The sequence below is a fragment of the Rhea pennata genome, chromosome 4 (genome assembly GCF_028389875.1).
Source record: "Rhea pennata isolate bPtePen1 chromosome 4, bPtePen1.pri, whole genome shotgun sequence".
In the NCBI taxonomy this organism is placed as follows: Eukaryota; Metazoa; Chordata; class Aves; order Rheiformes; family Rheidae; genus Rhea; species Rhea pennata.
The window spans coordinates 74,364,034-74,389,706 of NC_084666.1; the positions used below are offsets into that span (position 1 = coordinate 74,364,034).

The following is a 25,673-nucleotide window of genomic DNA, read 5'->3' on the forward strand; positions in this document are numbered from 1 at the left end:
AAATACTCTTAGGATAATTTTGAATATTAGGAGTTTTGAAGCAAAGGGTTATTTTGGTTTGAGGTGGAAATGCCTAATGAAGGAAATCGTTATTTTATTCTTATCCTTTAAAAAGGTAGAATGGTCTCTGAAAGTCATGATGTCAGCAGTATGATCTGCTAGGCTGGTTAAAAGCTGCTAAAACAGAAGCTAAGAAAATGCCAAAAAAACCAAGATTTGCAAAATCAGTTCTTTTACTGATCGTTCAGTTACATCAGTGTTCAGTGTACATTCAGTACATTGCATAAGATATTACACCAAATGTATTGTTTTTATTATTGTTAAAAACTAAATAGCATTTTGATCATTATTTCTTGAGTTTGTAGTATATTTCAGAGAGTCTGTATTTACTTAAAATCAGTGTGGTACAGATGGCTAAGGTAAGGATGAAGTCATGGTTTAAGTTCTTGAGGTGAAGGTTTTAAGTAAAAATCTTACAATATTTTAAAATGTTTTTATCACTGGTGTATATGTACAGAACTGCTGTAGTCAAAATTCAGTAATTAGTTGCAGCTTATAGTTGTGGGAAGGTGGTGGCCAACTAAAGTTTTCTTGCTAAAAATACCTTACTATAAAATGTAATCTTTTCTTATCCATGTATAATAAGAAGGATCCTTTCATCTTTACATTTCTTTGTTTGGCATTTAAGCATGTTGCCATAGCAGTAAACAGTCTTTTTTTTTTTTTCTTAGTTTGTTTCAGAGGATGCAGGTTTAGAGGTCCTGAGTTTTTAAAAATAGCTCCTCTGAGTTTTTTACTGAGTTTGAAATGATAGAAAAACCACTTGTGCTCCTGAGATCCCATCTGTGACAGACAGAGCTGTGGTTTTTATGGTGAGCTCTAGCATTTGTATATGAGGTCTTACACTAGTTTAGTCCACATGATCAGAGATGCTTTCTCCAGTAAGTACTTACTTCTTTTGGATCCAGAGGAGAAAGGCAGAGCAATGAAAAACATTCCCCTGAGGCAACAAGACTGAGCCTCCCTCGTATGTCATAAAAAGCAAGAGAACAGGGGGAAACCAGTTCTGCAGTGTGAGTCCTAAGCTTATCGTCCTGGCTTTCAGTGTAATATACTGGCATTTTAAAATCCATTATAAAAATTTTGATAAGCTTCAAGATTTATTACAAGCTACTGTCAACAAAAAACATGAGTCATAGTATAACAAAACAGCCTCCATCCTAAGTGTTCTTTGCTTTGAGTATTTTAAATTATTCATGAAAGTGCAAACTCCTAAATTTTGCTGCAAACTGAAAAGAACCTCTAACCACAGGTGATGAAGAGGAAATACTATGAAGTGACAAGTGCAAGTCTTTATAGGTGTACTTGCAAATGGTTTTCATATGTCTAACAACTTGAAATCATCAGTCGAAGTAAAGTCGGCAAAATCTTTGAATTTCTGGAATATTTATTGCTCTTACTGTTTTCTTTCTCCCTTTAAAACAAAATATTACATTTTCAATGTGTTAAGGAGCAGCCCAAAGGATGTATATGTTAGGTTTAAATGGAAGAAAAATTAATTATTGGGGTATGTATTGAAAGATTTTTCTTGCAAATGTTGGTAGGAGGAGAAACTTTCTGAGCTTCAGAAACTAGAAGTTGAGGACTTATTTCTTGATAACTGGGCTAACAATTATTAGTGTTATTCTACTTTGGGTTCATAGAATGTTTAAGTCTAAAGCCAGTTCCTTAGCTGCCTTTGAAGGAAGTGGAGTGAAATAAACTAAAGGTCTTACCTGGTAGATCTTTTTACACCCGATACCTGCCAGCAGTAACTTAATACATTTCCTAGGAGATGGGAAAAATTCTAGATTACAAGATAGTTGAGCAGTCTAGGAGCCAGCACTGTAGGAATATCCTGAGCTGATAGGAGAATGGAAAATGTTGTTAGTGGTTGAGCTGATAAAGGAAATGATTATTGAAGTGTGTTGTTGCTTATTATCTAAAGAAGAAAGTAAGTCCTCTCCTTCAAATGTACTTTTCATTACCTCTTTGATATATATTGTTGGAAACAAAGCAACTGTCTCCTTGCAAAATACTAGAATTATTTGTTATTTTTGTTTAGGTTAATGTTTGTGTCCTTTCAGTAAAACTAAGCTGGTTTAGTGTTTGAAATAGAGAATATTTATTTTGACTCAAGGAAATGTGTGTGATTTTTGTGTGGAGGGGGTTGTTTTTGTTTGTTTTCTTAATAGGTCTGTGGCCAGAGATTTAAGTGCGGTATTATCAGACAACATCAAAAACCTGGTTGTCACAATTGCAAATTTATCATGTAGGAAGTTTTGTTTGTCACCTGTTGGGACTCTGATTTCAGGGGATATTCCATTGTTATAAAATATCACTCACAGAAATTGAGTGGAAGACCTTACTTAGACTGCAAGTTTATTTTTTGTCCGATTCTACTGCTGCCTAGGATTTGCTTTTTGTTTTGTAATTAACTTTTTCTTTAGGCTTAGAAAGGATTTTTGGTCCCCAAAACTTTTTTATTTTGTCCAGCTCTATTGGCTAGTCTAATGCTGGAGTACTTTGTCTCTCTGTAAGTTTTGTCTTCTCTTTAGACAATTGTTGCTGCAATAATGCTACTTCTATAGCAATTAGCCTATTGTAGAAATTAGCCTTAATAACATGCATCCTATGGAAAGTGAGTGTTTTGGAGGGCAATTCTGTTTTTAAAATGAAATAACCTGAAATTAGGAGCAATCAAAATTTTAGCAGGCTCTTCATTAGCTTGCTGGTATGAGTAATAGCACTTTTTTTTTTTAAGAGATGTTATTCTGTGATTAAAATTGGAGTTGCTGTTGTGATTATGAAGCACAACAGATGGAAAAAGAGAGCATAGCTCCGTTCCATTAATACTATATAGGCTGGTATTAAGCATGTCTTTGAGCAAATAACATCTAGCAGTTAATGATGAGAAGTCTTAAAACAGTCTTGAAACATATATAGACACTGAATTAAAAGTAAACTGAAAATCGTATTGTGATAAGTTTGCATTTGCAGCCTTGATGGAAAAAGAATTCCTAGATTGACCTTAAAACTGGTAAAGACTGCCTGTTACTAAATGAGTTTTGGTATTGAGTGGGGGCATTGTATGCACTCTTTGATATAGTGATTTATATTAACCAAAGAGTTTTGATAAATACTTAATGTGAAATACCAATGAGGTTTTTTTGTTTGTTTAATTTCTTGTATATACCAGCACTGACTATTTTTTCCACGTACTTTCATACTCTGCCATCCCCTGGTGAGAAATGATCTCTTCGATACAAGCTATTCTGTTATGTTCGTCTTTACTGATAAACTCTGGTGAACTACTTTGTATTTCTTTTATTTTGTTATGGAAGTTGTAAATAAGACATGTTAGAATTCAAGTCCATCTTACATACTTTTTATGAATGAATCCTTAAGAAAATTTCTCTCAAATTCTTTGTTTCGGTAACACCTACTACTTTTTTTAATTTCGTATCACTTTTTTTCTTTCAAATACAGCTGATCCTACTGCTCTGGGATTCATCATTTCTCCATGGTCTCTGCTGCTGCTTCCATCTGGCAGTGTATCATTTACAGATGAAAATTTTTCCCAACAAGACCTGCGAGCATTCACAGCACCAGAGGTTCTGCAAAACCAGTCACTATCTTCTCTTGCAGATGCTGAAAAGGTGCAGTGTCTCTTCTATTGAAGACTATTTGGTTTTTTTTGTTATTGATAATTCACAAAGTAGCTTTAAACTGTTCTTTTAGTCTCCCCAGACTTTTCGATTTCTGTCATTAATTGTTGATTTGTTTTGTGGGAGGAAATGGATATTCTTAGTTTTTTATTTGTTCATAAAAGCGGAATAATGGTTGTGGTTATATGTGCCTATGAAGAGCTGTCTGCATGCATGTCCCTGTTACGTTTGTTCTAGTAATAGTCATGTTTGAGCAGTGGCTGCATTGAGTGGCTTACTAGTAATAAGCAACATTACCTTGCTTTTCTAAAAGATTCTAGTAACGTCAACATTTTTAAGACAAAAAAAAACATTTGGGAGTTAAAGCAGTTACTCAAGCAAGGCAGGACTTCAAAAAACGGGATTTTTTCCTCTTGGACATAAAGAAAACTTTTTTTGTTTTACTTAATATTTTTGGTTGTGTGCAAAATTGTTCCTTTCCAGCTTCCTTTTTCTCTGCTTCCCCAAGGGTAGATGTTCAAGAAAGCAAGGTTTGTGTATGTGATCTGTTCCAGGTCATTGATACACTCAGTCAAAATTACTAACTTCTCTGACGTTTTCCTATCATTTGTTGCCAATGGTAATACTTTCCCTAGAAAACTATCCTCTTGGCCTAGTCAAAGGTATTTAGATGTAGGAATTAGAAGTAAACTGAGCTGTACTTCCATCTCCTTGTCTTCTCTGGATCAATAATCCCTAGAGAAGGAAGCTAGCTGCAGCCAGCGTTGTTGTAAGTTGAGAACAATTGTAACGTTTGGCAGCGCTGCAGGAAGAAGAGCAACATACTCTTACTCCAGAGGAAACTGCTACTGGCATTAATTACTGTTATGTGGATAAAGACTGTCAAAACACATTTGTGTGTTGAATATTTTGTGCATGCAGGGTGTTGGTGTTTTGGGTTTTTTGTCTGAACCTTGTGCATAGTCAGGGTTTTTAGGGACCGTATCAAATAAATAACTACTGAAAATTATCGTTTCTTTAGTTTATAGGCCTTTAGATCTCCTTTTTGCCCTACAGCATAGCTGAAATTAATCATAGATTAAAGCACATTTATAATCTGATCTGTGACAGGACTAAGCAATCGGGGAGACCTGGAATGAAGGTTTGAATAGAACTAGTAAAAATAACAGTGGCATCAATGCAAGATTCAGAACCACTAAAGCAGGCTGCAGCTGCCAGATTTTGCAGTCATAGTATTAGAATTGTTGTTTCAATCCTATCAGTAGAGACAACTCTGAAGATATTGACACTGTCTCCAGTGCCAGCTCTAGAATTAAGATACAAAATGTGCCCTAAAAAAGATCAGAAAAAAGTTTTCAAATGGCGAATTTGTGAGCAAACCAAATCTTTTTCTTCCAGGTTGATTGCATTCTTTGTTCTGTGCCAGTGTTCATTCAATACCTTACCCTTTTTGGTAAGAAGTTAGAGAACTGTTAATCTTAAAAGCGATGCTGTGCTGTTTCTTTATCGTGTAGAGAGGAAGCACTAAGAGGAACCTCTGTGGCCTGACACAGAGCATAACGTGGTGACTGAATACTAGTGTTTGTCTGCTTATGCAATGCTAATCAATCCTCTCTGATTAGGGCTGTGTGAATCATATCATCAGTATAACTTTACTGACTGGAAGATGGTGACAAAATTGTGACTCTAGACTGCAGCAAGAGTATTGCTCTATTCCTTGGGAAATGATTGCATGTTGAAATGCATTTCTGCATGTTGCTTTGGCTTTACATAAATTATGCATACAGTCAGATATAAACTGAATCAAACCCTTTCACTTGTGTCATTTGGCTTTAACATTATATCGACACTTTAGGCTTTGAGCTTGAAATGAATTAACTTTTTTTTTTGGTTGAGCAGTACTTGATTTTGCATGTATATTGCATGCAGCAGAAAAAAAAAAGAACCACTGTGATACATTAGTATGGTACAAGAATATTTGAAGAAAAATTGCTGCCACCATTCTTGTTCTCTATTCAAAACCTTAACTCAGGTGGCTGTTTCCAGTGCAGTAGTCATGTCTGTGTGCAGTGAAGGAGAGCCTTAACTTACCAATGGGATCTGTGAATTACTCCTCCCACACTCATGTGTGTGAAATGTCTACTTGAGTTCTTAGATGTCTATATCCCATAAGAAGAATTTAAGTGTGTGGTGTTTTAACTATTGCAATGGTACATAACAATTTTCTTTGGGAATGGTTATCCAAAAAAAAAAGAAAGGACAGGAGTGTGATTAACTGTGTCTGTTTTTTTTAGGACTAGTCAGAACATGGGCTGCAAAATCTTGCAAACCTACTGCTCCTAACCGCAAATAAGTTATGAGGTTATAGGCCTGCCATTACATCACTTCATTTTTAAAACAAAGTCATACCTAGTTCTGTTCAATTCCAAATTTACAATACTTACATAGATAACTTCTCAAGCTGCAAAGCTGATGTGCAGCTTTATTAGTTTTAAACTGTTGAAATCCAGGGTGTGCAGAAATAATTTACACGTCAGTAGTCTGTAGTAAAGGTAGTACGTGAGTTTTCTGTGGAGGACATTTTAAAGGAAAAATACCCTATCTGCTACATGACATTTCTTCAGAAATACTTCATTTTTGTAGATTCAGGGTCCTGGCAAATTATGTGAAATTAGTAAAACTAAGATTGACCATTGGTTCTAGTGTATTCTTCTTCCAAAAAACCCTTTTGCAATATTCTCCTTCTTGGCATTTGCCAAGCATCAAGACCAGCAGCCCAATTCAAAGCTGTCAAATAGAATGCCTCATATTTGCTATCATTATTGGAAATCGCTAAAATTGAGGTTACATGAGGTTACAATATGACAAATCGAGGTTTTGCCATGTCTCATGATTAAGTATATTTGAATCTCTAAACACTAGTTTAAGAGCTTTCTGTATCAGTCTAAATCATTCTAAGCAGCTTTTTGTGAAACTGCAATTTCAGAACATCTCTTCTATGGAAATAGTAGCATAAAAGGCCTCAAAAACCTTCTGTGAAAGAATAAACCTTACCAAAAAGTAGAGGGATATTTTTTGTGGATTTCTAAGTGCTAAGAGTTGCCAATGAAGATTCTTGCACCCTTTTAAAGGAAGCAATGATTATCATCATGGGGTACTGAGGGAGCTGGCAGATGTTGTTACCAGGCTGCTCTCCATCATCTTTGAAAGGTCCTGGAGAACTGGAGAGGTGCCTGAGGACTGGAAGAAAGCCAATGTCACTCCAGTCCCCCAAAAGGGCAAGAAGGAGGACCCAGGCAACTATAGGCCGGTCAGCCTCACCTCCATCCCTGGAAAGGTGATGGAGCAACTCATTCTGGATGTCATCTCCAGACATGTGGAGGAAAAGAAGGTGATCAGGAGTAGCCAGCATGGCTTCACCAACGGGAAATCCTGCTTAACCAACCTGAGAGCCTTCTGTGATGGAATGAGTGGCTGGGTAGCTGAGGGGAGAGCAGTGGATGTTGTGTACCTTGACTTCAGCAAGGCTTTGGACACTGTCTCCCCTAACATCTGCTAGAGAAGCTCAGGAAGTGTGGGTTAGACGAGTGGACAGTGAGATGGATTAAGAACTGGCTGAAAGGCAGAGCCCAGAGGGTCGTCATCAGTGGCATGGAGTCCAGTTGGAGGCCTGCAGCTAGTGGAGTTCCCCAAGGCTCAGTACTGGGTCCCATCCTGTTCAACTTTTTCATCGCTGACCTGGACAAAGGGAAGAAGTGCTTCCTCCGCAAGTTTGATGATGCTGCCAAGCTGGGAGGAGTGGCTGAGACAGCTGAGGGCTGTGCTGCCATTCAGAGAGCCCTGGACAGGCTGGAGAGCTGGGCAGAGAGGAACCTCATGAGGTTCAACAAGGGAAGTGCAGAGTCCTGCACCTAGAGGAAAATAACCCTGTGCACCAGTACAGGCTGGGAGCTGACCTTGTGGAGAGCAGCTCTGCAGAGAAGGACCTGGGAGTGCTAGTGGACGACAAGTTGACCATGAGCCAGCAATGTGCCCTTGTGGCCAAGAAAGTCAATGGTATCTTGGAGTGTATTAGGAAGAGTGTTGCCAGCAGGTGGAGGGAGGTGATCCTGCCCCTCTCCTCAGCCCTGGGGAGGCCTCATCTCGAGTACTGTGTCCAGTTGTGGGCTCCCCAGTACAGGAGAGACCTGGAGCTACTGGAGAGAGTCCGACGTAGGGCTACGGAGATGATCAGAGGGCTGGAGCACCTGCCCTGTGAGGAACGGCTGTGAGAGCTGGGCCTCTTCAGCCTGGGGAAGAGAAGACTGAGGGGGGATCTTATCAGTGTGTACAAGTACCTGAAGGGAGGGCGTCAAGGGGACGAGGACAAACTCTTTTCAGTTGTCCTGTGTGACAGGACAAGAGGCAATGGGCAGAAACTGAAGCACAGGCAGTTCCACCTGAAGGTGAGGGGGAATTTCTTCCTTGCGAGAGTGACGGAGCCCTGGACCAGGTTGCCCAGAGAGGTTGTGGAGTCTCCTTCTCTGGAGATCTTCAAGGCCCGCCTGGACGCAACCCTATCTACCATGCTGTAGGTGACCCTACTGAGCAGGGAGGCTGGACTAGATGATCTCCAGAGGTCCATTCCAACCTTACGCATTCTGTGATTCTGTGATCATGAGAATTCAGAGTGGGTGCCTATTGCTGTTTGAAAAGTAGTGTTCTGTCTGTCATTATTTTTTTTTTTTCTTTTTTTATTTCTTTGGTTTGGTTAAAATCCACAGTTGTTGGTTAGATAAGAGGGCAGCTCCACATATTGGTATTTTGGGGAGGTAGAGTCCATGTCTCAAGCTAAACATCACAAAACTTTTTAAAAATAGACCAGTTTGGATCATCCCCTTTTCCATCTTCTTTCTGAGTTTAGGGACATGTGACTTGAGTCACATTTCATTGGATCATTTTTCAGGCTTTTCTTTAGAGCTATAGGAAGTAATATCTCTTTAGGAGAGAGGCAGGATTGAAAAGAAGAACTCCACCCAACCATAAATTGAAATTTAATTGGACATAGTGGCAATATTAGAATTGAGGGATCAGCTATAACTTCTGGGTTGGGGGCTACTCATTATAATACATTTCTGTGAAATGCTTCCACCATGTTGATTCTCTTGGCTTTGTTTCCTTATTTGTATGGAAGGGAGGTGCTAGCTGTAATGGAAGAAAATTCTTTGAGGTAAAATGCACCACTCTAAAGAGATACTGGTTAAGTAGTTCAAGAATGAAACAATAGGAAACAACTGAATTTGGGAGAATAACCTAGCAAAAATAAGCAAATGTTAATATTGGCATAAAATCAGACCTCTAAATAGTGATTTCTTTTTCTTTCCATTGCTTTTTATGAAATGTTTTGTCCTGTTATAACTTTAAATAAAAGTTATTAGAACCAATAAGTAACTTACCTATGCATCCTTTTTTTCTGTTTTTTTCCCCTTGCATTTAGGTTAAACTGGATGTAGAACAGTACACTATTTGACTTGTTTTATTCAGTTTGTGTTTTTAGGTCTGTCTTTGCACATGTTGATTACATTAAGCGTTACCTCATTTACACTTCATTTTTTTTTTTTGATTTATTAGATCTCACTGTAGTTTGCTAAACTCATTCAATGGAAATCTTGAGTATTTTCTGTTTAGCTCTTGTTCTGAAATCAGACCATGTCTGGAAGCTGCTGAAAGCAGAACAAACTCCTGTTTGTTATGGCCTCTTAACAGACAGTGACAGGGTTGCATTTTTCTCCAAGTTATGACTTCTTTTCTGCTCACCCAAAGAAACAGTGCATTCAGTCATAAATCTTAGACAAACTGATAGTCAGTGCGTACCCTTGATTCCATGACATTCAGTGAACTGGAATACAAAACAAGTCGAATGTAGTTGAAAGCTTATTGGAAATACAGTAAGCAAATCATTCAAAATAATAATGAATGATGAACTCCAGAAATGAATTTAGTTACAAGCATAGCAGCAGTGTAACTATTTATCTGTTTTTAAGTTAAGGTGTATGAATTAAGAGTGAGCTGGATGAAGAGTGAGTGAGTGTAGGCATTCAAAATCTAAAAATGCATTTAATGTGTATGTAGTGGATACCTCTTTGCTTTATATTTAATAGTGGCTTGCAACTTGCTATGAAATGCTATATTCCAAGACCTCAATAAGTAAAACTTGAAATATGATGGACAGCCACATCATAGGATGCTTCATTTCGCTTTTATTTTGAAAGCTGTTTTTGGATAAATTAGTAAGCCAGCATGTTTTTAGAACTCATGGTTTAGAGATCTCGTTACACAGTTCTGCAATAATAATAGCAATCCTTTTGCTGAGGATGACACACTTGTCTGTTTTGGAAGTATCTTCTATTATGTTGAAGTTTGAGAATTTTAGTAATAGACTTTTTAGATGCAGTTTAAGAGACTTTTTTTTTTACTCTGAAAGTATATTTACCTTTTTCTGTGTAGCTGTTTTATCTGGATGCGTAAGGAAGATTTCCCACCATTTCACTTGAAAGCTACTGGTAATACATACAGAAGTACTGGCTCAGTATTTGAAAGGTTCTGGATGAGCAGGGCACTGGTACTAATGGGGAACCCTTAATGCTTCTCTATGGCTTCTGTCCTATGCTGCCTTTCTCAGGGAACAGAGACTTACAGCAGTGGCCAGTGTTTCTGCGCTGTGAGAAGGGGCTGGTGGGTGAGCCCATGGTCTGCGCACAGTGCTGGCCGCAGACCTGCATCTGGCGTTAAGACTCTGTCTCAACAGCTCCCAAGTACAAGACTGCTATTGGCGCACAATTTGTCTCCTTAGTTTCCCCTTTGAGCACAATTACAAAGAAATTTTTCCTCGTCTGCACCAGCTTTGTCACAAATAAAAATTATGATGTCTCTCTATTTTCCTCTGTCTGAACAACCACCTCGCACACTTCTGTCCAGATACAGACAAACTGATCCCGTTCTTCTGTCTTCAGTGTTTGTCAGCCAGATGCACTGAACTGTCCCAGTGAGTAAGCGCATGTTGGCAGTATCTCATGGGTCACAGCCATATGCTGATGGAATCTTTCGTGTCTTGCTCTGACTCATAGGCTGTGTTAGAGAGAGACCATCCCTTACAATTAAGTGGCAGAAGTCTAGGATGGAGTGCTTCTCTGCTTCTCTGAGTATATTTAATTCCAATGTTGTATGAATAAAGCACATTGAATTAAAAGTAGTTTTTGGTAACAAATTGACTTTCAGTGTACCTAGCAATTGCTTCCTTACGCTGTCATAGAGCTGTTACTGCTCTTCTGAATACATAAATAATATACCTTGAACATATTAAATACATAAATATGTTAATATATTTAATGACTTTAAACACAAAGGTGCAGTACTTGCAAAAGAAGAGGAAAAGATGACCCTGAACTGAAGGACGTGCTCTACCTGTTTTCTATAGGAAACAAGATGAGAGACACAACTTTTCATAGATTGTTTGACAGTATAATTGTGTAGGTGTTTTTGGCTTTCCAACCATTTTGGATTGTTTGAAACGTATCAGGAAATAGTATTTTTCTTTTTTCTTTTTTCCCTCCTCTCTTTTTCTTTCTTTTGTTAGCAATTAAGGGTACGTCCTTCTGCACAGCATAACTGGACCTCAGAGAGCTACTTGCAGGATGACTAAACTAATACTTGACAATAAATGAAAGTGATGATTTTTGCCTTTCAGTCCCTTGTTTTGAATATAGGCTAAATGGCATGGTGTTTTTATGTGGGTCACCAAAGAGTTTTTTTTATCTTTTGGTGCAGTTCTTCCAATTTGGTAATTCAAGACAACACATAATAGGAATATGTCATATTTACATATTCCTGTGCAGTGTAATAACTGTAGTTTTGACATAATGTCTTTCATGCAATCTGGTCTGAAAGCAAATATGTTTATGCTTTATTCTTTTTCTGAATCTTCTAGAATATATCTTCTTGGCTTCGGTAGACTTTAGAAGTTTTAAGTGCAGAGATGAATTATATCTCATTTTCATTTTCAACTTCTAACGACTCTGCATATGTAATACAGGAAAAAGAAGAATTTGTCTTCACTTCACAGGATTTGTTCAGTCCATCAATTACCTTTGCACACTCAATTTATTCTCAGCTTTAAAAGCTGTATGGGGAGTACTTAAGCCTGAACAGAGCTTGCCATCAATTTATATAGCTGGGACTTAAGCCAGCCTGTTCCTCAACTGAAAGGAAAACGTTCCACTTAACTGAATTACTTATAATTTATTGTTATTCCTGTAATTTTTGTTAATGTAATTTGTAAACTTGTTGCTTTAAGTTGCACAAATACAAGTAGTATTAACTCAGTGTTAACTTGGTAGAAAGAGCCATCGCTGGTGTATGTTACCTAACACACTCTGGTAAAAATATGTACTACTTTCTTCAGTTGTTATCTATCTGTGTGTTGTTATTGTTACAGTGACCTATCGGGGCTGTGTTTGTTGTGCTCTTAATTCTACGGTATTTGAAGGTTGTATTCTGTTCTTTATTGGACATAATAGGTTTAAGATACATTAATATATCTTTAATGTTGATATTAGTTTTAATTCTACATGTAATATATAATGCGTATGTACCTTAAAATATTGATGATATGTTAAGATGACTGCTTCATACTTTGCATCTGTTATTTTTATATTCATTGCATTTTTTTCCCCTTTTGACTCCAGTCTCAGAAATCTCTTGACAATGTAGCTCAGTGTTTAAGTCCTGCTAAGGTCTACCTTGCCTTCAGACTAAAATTTTAAGGAGCTCTGTGGTCTGTGCCCTATACAGACTGTTAATCAGATGGATTACATCTACAACTGACTTTAACAGAAAATGAAGATTAAAAATTGAGCAGAAAAATTAAAGGCAGTAATGAGATGCAGTACCTTTTGACTCGGTAGGATTTGCTTCTCTAGCTCTCATGACAAAGTAGAAGAAAAATTTGAAAGAGAAGACTACTCAGCTTAATGGCTGAGAATATATCTAGGCAAAATGATATTGAGTTAGCTGCTCTGTTGTAAAGGGCTGCTTTGCATATTTAATCCTGTTCAATGAGTTGACAAATGTCTTACGTTTTGTTACAGATCCATATTTATTCTCTTGGTATGACACTTTTTTGGGGAGCTGACCATGAAGTTCCTCAAAGCCAAGTAAGTTTTGATTTGATTTGGTTTAGTGATAGAACTTCAGATTAGCTGATGTGACTGCTGCTACATTTGAATCAGCAGGGCAGAGTATCCTCCTGGGATGCTGAAGAACATGATTTCTTTCCTGTGCTTGGAGCTTTTTCTTGAGGTATTCTGATGGTTTAGCGTTTTTTATTTTTAAAAAAATGTAGCCTATTATTATTGGGTTTATATAGTTTCCATGGAGATATCTGAGTTAGTCTATCCTTTAGTGTCACAGGCTGCAAGACAAAATTTTAAGCTGTTGACAAAGCAGAAAATGAATTTTCTACTTTAGGCTTATATAAAAACAAATGTTTAGGTAACATTGTTGCTTTACTCATAATAAAACAGCTTACTCTTTATGCTGCCATTAATTTCTGTGAGTCTGGAATTGGCATTTGCAGATGCTTACATTACACAATGGCCAAGAAAGAGTATGTAGAGCTCACCCAAGGGTGGGGTGGAAGGGGTTCCAAGTGGGGCAGATGTGCCCCAAACCTGCCAGGTCTTGCTTCTCCCCTGCCATGTCAGACATCTGATGAAGTGAACAGGAAATGCTGGTGATGGCACAAAGACTTGGTGAGTAGCCCAAACTGGCAGGGTGAGTTTCTGGAATATCCAGTGTTTTGCTGTGGCTCTGTACAGCAGAGGGAGATGGAGTTTTGATAAAACAGATGCTGGTTTTGTGGTCTTGTTCTAGGGATGGTCTCAATCTTTCGATGTCCTGAAGAGAGTCTATTGTTTTATACCTGCATTTCTGTCAACCTACTGAGCAAAGTGGTTTTGGGCAACTCATATGGCACTTTTCAAAAGAATGGATGTCTCCCACCTGTGCCACTGGGCACATGAGTTAATGAGCTGTAGTGAAGTTACATAGCTTATGGAGCTATATAGCTTGCAAAGCTACAGCTTTAGTATTGCTCTATATGATCTTAATATTTTCTCTTATCTTTGCAACATGCAAATGCATGTGTAGAGAAAAGATTATTTTATAAAATCAAAAGCATAAGGTAGGGGTTGCAGTTTTCATTTTATCTCAGAAGTAGCTGAAATGTTATTTTATGTCTACAAAAAAATTGCTGAAATGCAGAGACAAGGTGTAGAAAACTGTGGTGTCTGACTGTCTCAGAGATGTAGGAACCAGCAAAGGGCATAATGAAAGCACTGCAGAGGTTTTCGTCACATATGACTTCTAGCAGATGACCTACTTCAAAAAGGCTCCAGCCCACTAAAAACTTCCAACACAAAATTACTTGTCCTGTCATCTTGAAAGAGAGGACTTTTCCTTATTACTACATTTTTGTACATACAATTTTGGCTTAGCCACTAGCACTCATCAAGCATGCCAAGAGGAAGCTTTCCATTAAATTTACTTTTAAAATATTAATATCTTTACTGTTGATTCTTTATTTTATTTATTAATGTTATGGATTTTTTTTGTTTTTCAGTTTTATTTTATTATTTTTTTTTAATCCTTGATTGCCTATCTTGGTTGATGAATTACTACTGTGCTATGCATCTAGTTGAATGTCAGAGTGATTTATATGAATAGGGAGAAGAAGCAGTAGTCATGGATGTATATATGGGAAAAGCCCATATTAATTAAATCAGGGTGGTCCTGAATGGTATGTTTCTGGATTTTATCATTCTTGATGTTAAGATATGATTTCAAAAATATATTAATTTCTCCACAAGGAGAAATGCAGAGCAGGGCTTGTAGTTTGTAGCTAACTACATGCTTTGGGAGAGTTGCAAAGCAGAAAGCTGAAGTCCGGGTGCTTGCAGCATCTGAAAACAGGCATTATTGCTGACTATTGCATACCCTGGGGAGAGTTATTCAACTTAGACTGTGCTCGACTGACTGAATGGGGAGAAGAGAATTAAACCTCGATTGTTTCAGCTGTACGGACGTTGTCCTGTACAGTACAAAGCTTTACTTCCTTAACCAGTTATTCTGCTGCTTTTGTTCTTACTTCTTTGTTAACGATGTTTGATGACTTCACTCGACCTCGCGATTGCCAATCTGGTTTCAGTGAAATCTTTGTAAGTGAGGAATTGGAAAAAATAAGCTTTGCAGACAGAAGTTACCAAATCCCAAAATATTGTAATTAAGATGGAATTCTATGTTGTGACCGACAGAATGTTTAAAAACAACATAGAAAATCCCCTCCAAACCTTTTCACTAGTCATTAAGTCCTTGAGAAAGGCAGGAGTTGCTGTGCTGGCCTTGCAGATCAGGCAACGGGCAACTGGTTTGGACCTGATTGTTGTAGAACAGGAACTCAGTCTAGATCCTGAATCCCTGTCTGCAGACCTAACTATTTTTCACCACCTAGAAGATGGCTTTCATATAGACATTCTGATAATGTAGACAACAAGTCTTACGAGCAGTCGTTTTACAATGTTGAGTGTGTTTTATTTCTATGTTCTTTGCATCACTGTTAAAACTGATTCTTCCCCTCCTCCTGTTTCTGTTTATAATTAGCCTATCAAACTTGGAGATCATCTCAACAGCATACTCCTTGGTATGTGCGAAGATGTCATTTATGCCCGTGTATCTGTACGGACTGTTCTGGATGCTTGCAGTGCGCACATAAGGAACAGTAACTGCGCCCCTTCGTTCTCATACGTGAAACAGTTGGTTAAACTGGTTCTGGGAAGCCTGTCTGGGGTAAGTGTTTATAAGCAGTTGAGCAATAATGGAGATAAGCAGGAGAGAACAGAGATGCTAATTCAGAGTCAATCTTCAGCCATTCTTCCTGTTGTTTTTCTTTGCTGAAAATTTGATGATGGGGGAGTATCAAAAGGAAAAATTCTGAAATTCTAGGAGGAAAGAATTGCTTCTCTCACACTGGTGAGGATTTGTGTACTTGACAGCTCCTCCTGGAGTCATTCACATTTGCTGTTCTTGAACAGGGTCTTTTTCAGTAATGGTTATCTTCACTGGAACGAAAATGAGAAAAAACAGGGGAGGAGGAAAAAAAAAAGGAAGATCAACTCAGGGCAAGCCTCAGACCTATAACTGTTCAAAATGTTTCAAAAATGATTGTTGTAACTTTTTTCTTTTTTAAAAAATTACATTTTACTTTTGGGGAGTTGCTTATTAACAGGAAGAGGGACTTTTTTAGTCAGCATGCCAGTTCTCCTGCGGTTCTGTCCAGCTGTTGGATATGGTTACTGTGGAGGACTTGATTGTCTAATGATGACAAATGTGTTAATGTAGTTTCTTCCACTCCTAAAAACAATTTAACTCGTCTCACAAGGTTACCATTCCTGACAGGCAACCTATCCCTTCACCTGCAATATTACAACATTGAATTAGAGAACAGCCAAATGATTTCAAGCTCTGAATAGAAATGAAGATCACAAATTTTCAATCTTGTTCGATTGCTCTTTGGCTAATATTTCTTTCCTGTGTTCTAGTTATACTTACAACAGATGCCAAGCAGTGTATTTTTGCTGGGATTATATCCCTTGATGGTAGTAAGTTTTATCTTGTTTTATGCTGCTGAAACTCGTCAGATCTTATAGGGATTCTGCTGATGCAAATTGGTGTCTGGAGATGCATAACTGTGACCAAAAAAAATTGTTTGATTGGAACTCTTAAAAATGTTGTTATTATTTAATTCTTAGATAGATTCTTCCTAAATCTGGTTTGAAAATCCCTGTACAAGATAGGTTTCTATCTTTATCTAATACTCAGCAGAACCTGATGCTGACAGGCCTCCAGAAACAGCTCTGAGCCTGATCTCCACAAAGTGTCATCTGATCTCTGCGAGGTTCTGTCTGTCAGTCAGGTTCTCACTGTAAAATTTTGACTCTTCTGCATTTGCCAAATGGAGTTGGTCTTTGATTCAATGAAATAGAGGCCTATAAGGCCTTAGTCATTGAAGCTTTTAAAATTAAAAAAACAGACCTTGAATTAGGCCATGAGCTATAGAAACAACAGATGTGATGAAGAAAGTGTCATTTGTCTTTGTGTTCTTGATGGCCTTGACTGCTTAGCAAATTTGCTGCTTTTTATCATCATCTTGTCAGCAGGCTTTCAAAGGCAGTCTGAGGTTAGTGTGACAGATCGATTTAGCCTGGACAGCTAGAGACGGTAGTAGTAGTCCCAAATGTGTACACTGAAGTCCAGATAAGTGCTGAATCCATTAAGCTGTCATGTCTTCTGTATCATCTTAGTAATGAAGGGGCAGAACTAATGGCAATTATGCCAAAATTTTGCTTTTCTCTTCTATTTCCTCTGCCAGTCAACATTTTATTTTTTAAAGTTGTCACACACGTCACTGCATTGGTTTTGCAGTGTTTATGACAACAGGAACAAAATGGAGGAGTAGAACCAAGTGTTGACAGGACAACAGTGACGTTGCTGAGCGTCTTTGTTTTCCTGCATCTTGGCTAGCTTTGCTTTCTGCAGTTTTTATTGTTTAGTTCTGTGTACCTGATTTTTTAACATAATAATAAAAGTACGTAAGCTTGTTTTTTTTTACAGAAGCAGAGTATACAGCTTCCTATTTAAAAGACCTGTGTGCCTCATCCTGATTGGGCTTTCAGGGTGCTAGATGTTTCTTAGCTCTACAAGTGGTCATTTGGTGATCTACAAAGCACTGTAAAAGGTCCTATTTAACATTTTAATTTATTGTGTTAATATGTTTTATAAAAGGTAATATAGCACAAGACTAATTCAATCTCTGTAATGTTATAATTGAGTTGCACTGTGTCTGTGATGCATAGAAAGCTGTTTGATTTTTTCCCCCTCTACTCTCCCCCAACTAAGACATTGCACAAGTAATGCTGGTTCTTACTGTGTCAAAAGACTTCAGTAAAGATTCTTTGTTACAGCAAATAAGCTCCTCTTTGAATGATCGCATATGTGAAGTCAGTTTGTTAGGGAGGCAATGATTAAAAAAAATTAATTAAAATTTACTAATGACTATAGTGAGGTCTTATGCGCAAAGAAGGAATGCATCTGAGAAGCTAAAGAAAAGACTTCTTAAAAATGCATAAGCTGTTACAGGTGTAATGAGTTGTGTGAGTTGTCAGTCTAAAATACATACAATATAGCTTTCCCCGTTATGTAGAAAAATTCTCAGACCAATCATGTTCCATCGCTGGAGCATGGAAAGTTTTCAAGTGTTGTTCTCTTTTTAATTTGTTGCCAGAGTAGGATATGTTTAAGTTATATGCATGTGAACTAAATTTACATTTATTTGAAAAAGGTAGACCAAGCGTATGCTGAAAAATGTTGCATTGGTAATACAAATGTGGATGGTTCTAGGGGAAGTTCTCACAGGTAATTCCTTCCTCACCCCCCGCTCTTTTTTTTTTTTTTTTTTAATATTCTGAATTTCCATTCAGAATGTACTTGTTTGGTACTAACCTGTGTTGTACATTTACTTAACAGGTGTGAGCTCTTTTAGTGTTTGACTTTGTGTTCCTGTCTGTTTTGCAGATGGATCAACTTTCTTGCAATGGAGATAGAAAACTGCAGCCAGACAGGAGCCAGGCTATCCGGGACAGATTAAGGGGAAAAGGTCTCCCCACAGGTAAATGGTTCCTTGCTGCAAGGGTCATGGTAGTAAGTACAACCCTGTAGAAGAACTAGTTTGCTAGGGGAATTTTGCAGCCAAAGGAATTGAATAGTGGAGCCCTTGCTGGTGTTCACAGAACTCTTACATTGGTTCAGTATCTAGCTCAGCATGCATGATGGTTACGTAAGAATAGTTGTTTCAGGAAAATACACATCCTCTTCAAGTTCAATCCTGATGGTAAGAATGAATATTTAAGGTTCTCAGCCAGAAGTTTTGTTCTGGGCTAAGGAAATTTTCAGCTGAAGGTGGGTCAGCTAGAGAAGCAGGAAGTGCCTTTTTTTACTTCCCTCATTCTTGTGGGCTCTGATTTACCTCCTCACAGTCCTGTTTGGCACAGCCTCTTTTCCTGCTTTCCAGGTAGCTCTGGACTCCTATCTTTGCACACAAAGCTTTTCCCTTCCCTCTCTTCTTCCCATAACAGCAGGTATTGCGTACACCGTCAGAATTCTGCAGTCCTGCTGGTGCATGGGGTGGATGTGGAGGCAAGGCAGGGTTATACTATTACCTCAGGAAAGTAAGAAACTGGGAGAGGGTGGAGAAGACAGCTTGTTCCAAAGACAGGCTGACGATGATCTCACTGTAGACAAAGAGGAGTACAGTGATAAGGAATGACAGCTAGTGCTGGCCGAGACTTTATTAGATGTCCTCACTTAAGCTCTGTGGCAGAATCAGCTCTGTGTCAGGCTTCTGGGACAAGTGGTAGTGTACTTCCAAATGGTTGGTCTCATCTTTTTCTGGAAGAAGTGTGGGGTGGAATAGGAGCATTTTGTGAAGCACCATTTGGACCACTCTTATTGAGCCTTTGTGAGATATGATAATCAGTAGAGACCCTTCTTGCCTTAATTGCTCATCTGTAGATGGCATATCTCATTACCAGTGTCTGACATCCCCCACAAATACTCAACACCATAAATGCTAGGGGCACAGGGGTTTCAGCAGCCTCATATTTTCTGTCTCTACCTATTTATTACCAGAAACTTGGAACAAAAATATGTTGCTGATGTGCTTGAGCTACTTCTGTCTTTTAGTTCTGTATCTTCTAAAAACAAGCAACTGTGCAGAGAATTGCAATAGAGTTGTCAAGGGCAACAGAAACTACAAAAGTTGGACACAACTGTGGAAAGGCATTGCTTTTCTTTATGTACTGACTTCTTCAGAACTGGTCCTAGTTCAGGCTACTATTTCATTTAAAAACTGGGGTTGCACATCACTGATTGCCTGTTCTCCTAACATGGCAGAGTGAGCTTAGGAACAGTTTCTGATAGAGGCTATCTTCTCTTCTTCCTGCACAAATGCACTGTTTTGACTGCCTCCTCAGGGTTTCTTTCTTTTTGTCTTAATTTTTTCTTCTTTTCCAAAATGTTTCTGCAGCAATAGGAAAATCTCCAGAAATACAGGACTTGGGACTGAATGTAGTTCATCAGCTTTGTAAACAAACTCATGTTCTTCTTTTATGAACTACTTAAGCTCTGCCTTTAAATTAATTCCTTTCCCTTCCCCCAGTTCTATAAAGGTTGTTGCAGAAGCTTATTGTTCTTGATAGTTGAAGCACTCATAATTTCCTCTTCAACCTTGTTCCTACTAATTTCTATTTTAGTCATATTCACAGGTTTTTTAAACACTTTTTTTGTGTCAGTGCTAAGCTCTTTGACGTTCCTCAGCTTGTAGTTCGCTTTTGCTTTTCAAATGGATCCCTAGCATCTTCTATTTAATTAATAATTTGCTGTGTAGTGTTGTAGAGCTGGATTTAAGCACATTAACAATCTGCTTTTACCTAAAGCTTGGTTGTTTCCATACTTACCTTCCCATTAACTATTCTACTTTTGATCCCGTCATCATCATAAATTCCCTGCTTTGAAAATGTTAGCTTTGGAGCTGTTGCAAGGCTATGCGAGGCTATTGCAAGCTGTTTAAACTCTGTTCTCATTGTATTAACATTGTTAAATTTTCTTTTTTCTCTTCAACAGTACAGCTGAAAGATCTTTTATTCTTCTGTTCTTCCTTTTCTTAGAAAATCTTTAACTTTTCCTCTTCCTTAGGTATTTGTGTGGTTTGAGGTTTTCTCCTTTGGCTTGTTTGTTTTCCCACTCACAATTTTCTGCATAAGCTTTTTAGCAGACTTTTTTTCCCCAGAAGTAATATTTGTACCCAAAGTCTTAACTGTCTTAACAACAACCTTTTGTTTAGATTATACTAAATTTTGGAGATTGCAGTTGCTCTAGCCAGTATCTCCATGGATTTCTGGCTTAGTGCTAGGGTGAATAATATCTGTTTAACATTTGAAACATTCTCTGGGGATTATGCCTTTTATTTACAGGGTATAGACCAGATGATCTAATTGTCATTTTCTTACTGCATCCTCTGACTTTATTTCTAAAATGTCATGGCCAGAATACTCTTTCCTCTTATTCTTGCTTTCTTTGAATTATTTACTATGTAAGACTGTGCCTCTGAGATGGTTAAAAGGCATTGCTTTTTATTTTAACTAACAAAGTTCACTTAAGATGCAGTGTTTTGAGCACTGATGCTCTGTGGAGCTGAATGTTTGGCTGGCTGCTGCATGCTCGCTTGCCTTCTGGCTTTGCATGGGACTTCCTGAATGCCAAGTGAAGTAGGTTCCCTACAGTGTTTGTGCAGTGTGGGATCCCTGACTGAGGGATGAACTACGGTTGAAGGTTTCTCTGAAACTGAGGACTCTGCTTGACTCATCTGTTATCAACCAGTAACTTCAACATATGATTTTAAGTGATCTCTCAATCAAAATCAGTATGCATTTAGTGATGTGTTCCCCTTTTTAGGAAACATCACGTTGTTTTACAAGACCTTGTTAAATATAATCTCCTGTCAAATAATATTTGTGAAATGACGTGTGCTTGATAGCCCAAGACTGAAGTTGTCTGAATAGTCCTCATTCTCTGCCTCCTGTTCCTCTTATATTCATTGTAAGTGCACACACGCTTTGAGTGTCACAGATAATGTTTAGCACCACAGGGAGTGTTTGTGCGTGATGTTCCAGTGCAGGCATCCCTCTGTCCCTGCATCCCTCTAATCCTGCTCCCAAAGGAATGGATTATTAAACAGATAGTCTTGAATGCTTTTCCTGTTTCTGTCAAGATGAACTGACAGCTCCTGTCTGCTTTTAGGATAATTCAGTGTTACTCTTCTGTCTTCCCCCATCTCTACAGATAGAAGTAGAAAACGCTGTTACTCTTTTCTGGTATTTTATCTTCAGAGAAGAACATGAATTGCAGTCAGTCCTTTCTTTATTTTCTGTGTTTTACCAGTCATGCTTCTATTCCATTCTCCTCCTCCCCCCAATTTCTCTGTACTATGCCTAAGGGACTCTTAACCTCCCTTCTTTTGGGTACAGTGCTTGCAACCCTTTGCTCACCCAAACCTTTGTCCACTTTTACTCCTGGAGTTGGTCACATTCTCTGGCACATTTTACCAGCACCATCTTAACTCTGTCTCCTTGTCCCTCTTAGATACATTCTTGGATCCCTGCTGCACTCAGTTCATTTGGAGAATATAGAGTAACATTAAAATACAAAATGGAAGAAAACAGAATTCCCACATACGTAACTCAGCTTTGGCTATTTTCAGTTCCACTTGGCATATCTGCTGTGTTAACTATTTGAAAATTAGTGAGGGCCCAGTGATAGGGGTGTCTGATAACTAATGACTAACAGCTCAAATTTGATTCAAGAAAATTTAATGCTTTATTATTTCTTCCTTTGTAGCAGTATACTGGTTTGCTGGTGCTAATCCTCTCAATAACAACACAGAGAAGCTACCCTGGGGCACAGCTTTTAGAATTCTGGAAAAGTGAGCTGTGGAATGTAGTGCTAATTATACTGATGATAATTTCATGAACTGAGGAGCCACAAGTAGAAGGCCAGATGAGGGCTTCTGAAAAATAAGAGTAGCAAAAGAAAAAAAGAGAAAGGAACCCAAAACCAAACTCAGTCAAGCACTGAATCCCTTTTCCCCCTCTTGCTGTATATTCTTGAAATATATACCTCTTCTTGCAATTGCAGAACTACACACGTTTACAAAGGTAGTAGGCAATGTTATGGTACTGGGTGAACTCACTGTCTAATGAGTTAGAAGTTATGCCAAACATCTTTTCCCTAATTACTTGATTTCCTTTCCTCTGAGAAGAGATTTTGGGCTAAGTTTAGCTCAGGAATAATTTTGGGGGAGCCTCATTTAGGTACCTTGTTTTGCAAAGTTCTACTCAGTGTTAAAATCATATTTAAAGAAAATTTTGAATGAACAGAGAATCTGTCATAGTGCAAAAGAAACAGCTTATAGCAGGGTTTTCTGTTAGGAACATAAGAGTATTATAATCTTATTAGTATCCAACTTCTGATTGTTGATATATCATGCCATATGCATGAATATAGAAATGGTTCAGCTGATAAGATGTGTTCCTAATAGGAGGCTGGCCACCTAATACCTTGGATTTTTGTAGTCTGCTAAGATTTTTTTGCTTTCAATCTTTGAAAATCATAGACCTTAGGTTCAGCTTTTCGTACCATAATCTTTCAAAATTCTAGTTGCTGGAGTGTTATTATTGGAGCAGCATAAGTACTTTGAAATATTTTTCTACTTCACATATATAAATTAGATATTTTGCTCTCCTTATATACTATGTTTGGATATTTTATTTCTATCTTTACATCTTAATTAACGAATAGCTTCGCATTGATATTCTCCTCAACTAAATTGATTTCTTTTGTCTCTTCCATGTATTTACTTTGTGTGGCTATCCTTGTAAATGAGCTTTATCACAGAACTGGCTGGAGAAGTAATTAGTTTAATATTACAGAATGTTTTCTTCTAGTAAAGTCATTTTCATAACACAATATTTAGGACCTGACATAGCCAGCAGAAATAGAAATGGTAAAACCAGTTTGAGTCATCTGACCTGTGGGTACTATTGAAGTTTCATACTCAAAATACTAGGCATTTAGAATCTTCACTTCAAGAATTACTTGTGGAAACTGATATATATCATTTGGGGGAAAAAAAGAGTAAGTAATTTTCAAAGTGTTCCCAACCACAAAGCAAGAATAAATTCACCACGTTAGTCTTTTTTAACAAACTATGGTCCCATCCTTCAAAGGATGCGTGTCTGTATAAAGCCCGGGTAAAATTGCTGTAACTTTAATGGGCTTGGCAGCCTGCTTCCCAGCTCTGAGAGAGCTGGTGGGTGGTCTTCTGTGTTTATTTACCAAGTTCCAACTCCTGTTGATGATCTGTGAACGCCAAGGACAGACTTTGTGGAGATATTTCTTCTTTTAAAGAGCTTTAGTTAACACGTTTCTTGACTTCGCTTCATTACCACAAGGTGCTGTGTTTTGAATTTGACTTGAACAATGTGTAGACTATCAGGAGTTAATCTTAAACCTAAGTACTGCTATAGATCTAGCCTGTAAAAATGCAATTTTTGTCTCTGCCAGAAGAATATACGCCACCTTTATTCAGGCTGAGATGAATTTAAAAGAACAGAAAGGTCCATCGTATCTCCATGAAGGCAAGAAATTATTCAAAATCTTGAATAACATTTTAAATGGTGATTGATTCTCGGTTTAATTATATGTTCTGCTAGTTGCAGCAGAAATGGCAGATAACTTAAAGTGAATGAAAGATCCTAAGACTAAATGCTGAGCTACTTTCAGTTTTAACAAGAAATGCTAACATTTAGTTATTACTCTCCAGAATATATATTGTTAATCTAGCTGCTCAGCAAAAACTCACAGAAAAGAAAAAAATAGATATATTTGGTTTTGATCTGGGGAAAGTGATTTTTGATTATTTTTTACTTCCTGAGCTGGGAGAAACCACAGCTTTTAGTCCATCATGAAATGGCTTTTAGTGGTAACCTCCATCACATGTGAGCTGAAACTGCTCATTTATTTTCTTGCTAAATCCAAGCACCCGGCTTTCACTTGACAAAAAGTGCAGCAGAGCATTTTATTCCATTGATTTGGAAATCTCTTATCTGGCAATATCATCTTTTTTTTCCTGTCATCCTCCATACTAAAAAAAAAACAGAACTGAGTAGGTGGAGAGTAACTTCCTGAGATCAGCAAAACAAATTGGACCAGATTAAAAAAAGAAAAGGAAAAAAACCCCTTCTTTCTCATACTTCACAGAGCAGCTCTGTTTTCTTCTACAGGCATTTTTCTGCTTGTATCCAGCTATACTAGATTGTGTTGGGAGAGATACTAAACCTGAGTATAATGGCTGCTTCTTTCCTGAGCCTGCAGCCTGGCAGTACCAGGAGTGCTATCACAGTAGCACTTAAGGGAAGCTCAGAATCCTAAAGATAAAAGAAAGGGTGCAAAAGTCATTGAAAAAGCCAAAGCAGAGATGCAAAATGATGTTTTTGTGCCAAAAACCAGCAGTATGACTGAGCTTCTCCTAGGGCATGCAGAAATCCAAGAATGGAATAGCAGAATGGTCCTTTTGCCCATTTCCATGAGAAATGTTCTGAAGTCAGCCCAATAACTTGAGTGGGAAAGAACAGTTGTGCACTTTTTTGCTGTAGAAATGCTGAAGAAAGGACGAGATGAAATGCTGCATTTAGGAAATGCCACTTGGCTACATTCACTACTACTGTTCTGAACAAGATGCCTCGTTCCTGGAGCTGCTTGTTTTCCACAGAGGAGCCACGCCAGTGCAGAGCAGAAGACGTTCTGTTCTGAAGTATTTATGGCCTTGCCGCTGCTTACTCACAGCACTTTGAACAGTCTGTGTGTCCAACTCATTTCTTCTTCCACAAGAAATGTATTGTTTTAGGAGTATTTCAGTCTGAAACTTGGGATTTCTTAACAAATTGTCTTAAAAAATTGTCTTAATAAGACAAAGGAGGGGGTGCCATTTTCAGCAGTCAACCTCCAGGCCACATCTGGCTCTGTTATCTTCAGTTTGGCTCTTAGCCTGCCCTGACAGCGTTGCAAATCCAACTCCTGCCTCAGCCACCCACTTGTATTTGAGAAACAGGCCGCATTGTTTTGGGATGAGGATTCATCTGTCATTCTGTGTTCTGCGCATTGATGGTGTGGGAGATGTTTTTCAAACTGAATGTATAAACACTTCCTCTTGTCAGACCTTCGAGTTTGGTGTTGATGGTGTACGCTTTGTTGCCAGTGCCT

At 38.1% G+C, this 25,673-nt stretch overlaps 1 protein-coding gene across 5 annotated transcripts in view; it reads left to right on the top strand.

Annotated features, from left to right (window-relative positions):
- Nucleotides 1-25,673, top strand: part of PTPN13 (protein tyrosine phosphatase non-receptor type 13) — a 111,109-nt gene that overhangs the window by 15,623 nt on the left and 69,813 nt on the right. For 3 of the 5 annotated variants that reach the window (XM_062574320.1, XM_062574321.1, XM_062574324.1), the window contains exons 3-6: nucleotides 3,529-3,698; nucleotides 12,833-12,898; nucleotides 15,402-15,587; nucleotides 18,372-18,465. In XM_062574320.1, coding sequence (XP_062430304.1) covers nucleotides 3,529-3,698; nucleotides 12,833-12,898; nucleotides 15,402-15,587; nucleotides 18,372-18,465 — 516 coding nt within the window. Of the gene's footprint in view, nucleotides 1-3,528; nucleotides 3,699-12,832; nucleotides 12,899-12,985; nucleotides 13,044-15,401; nucleotides 15,588-18,371; nucleotides 18,466-25,673 lie in introns of those variants that run through there. The other 2 variants (XM_062574322.1, XM_062574323.1) reach the window with 2 other exon arrangements.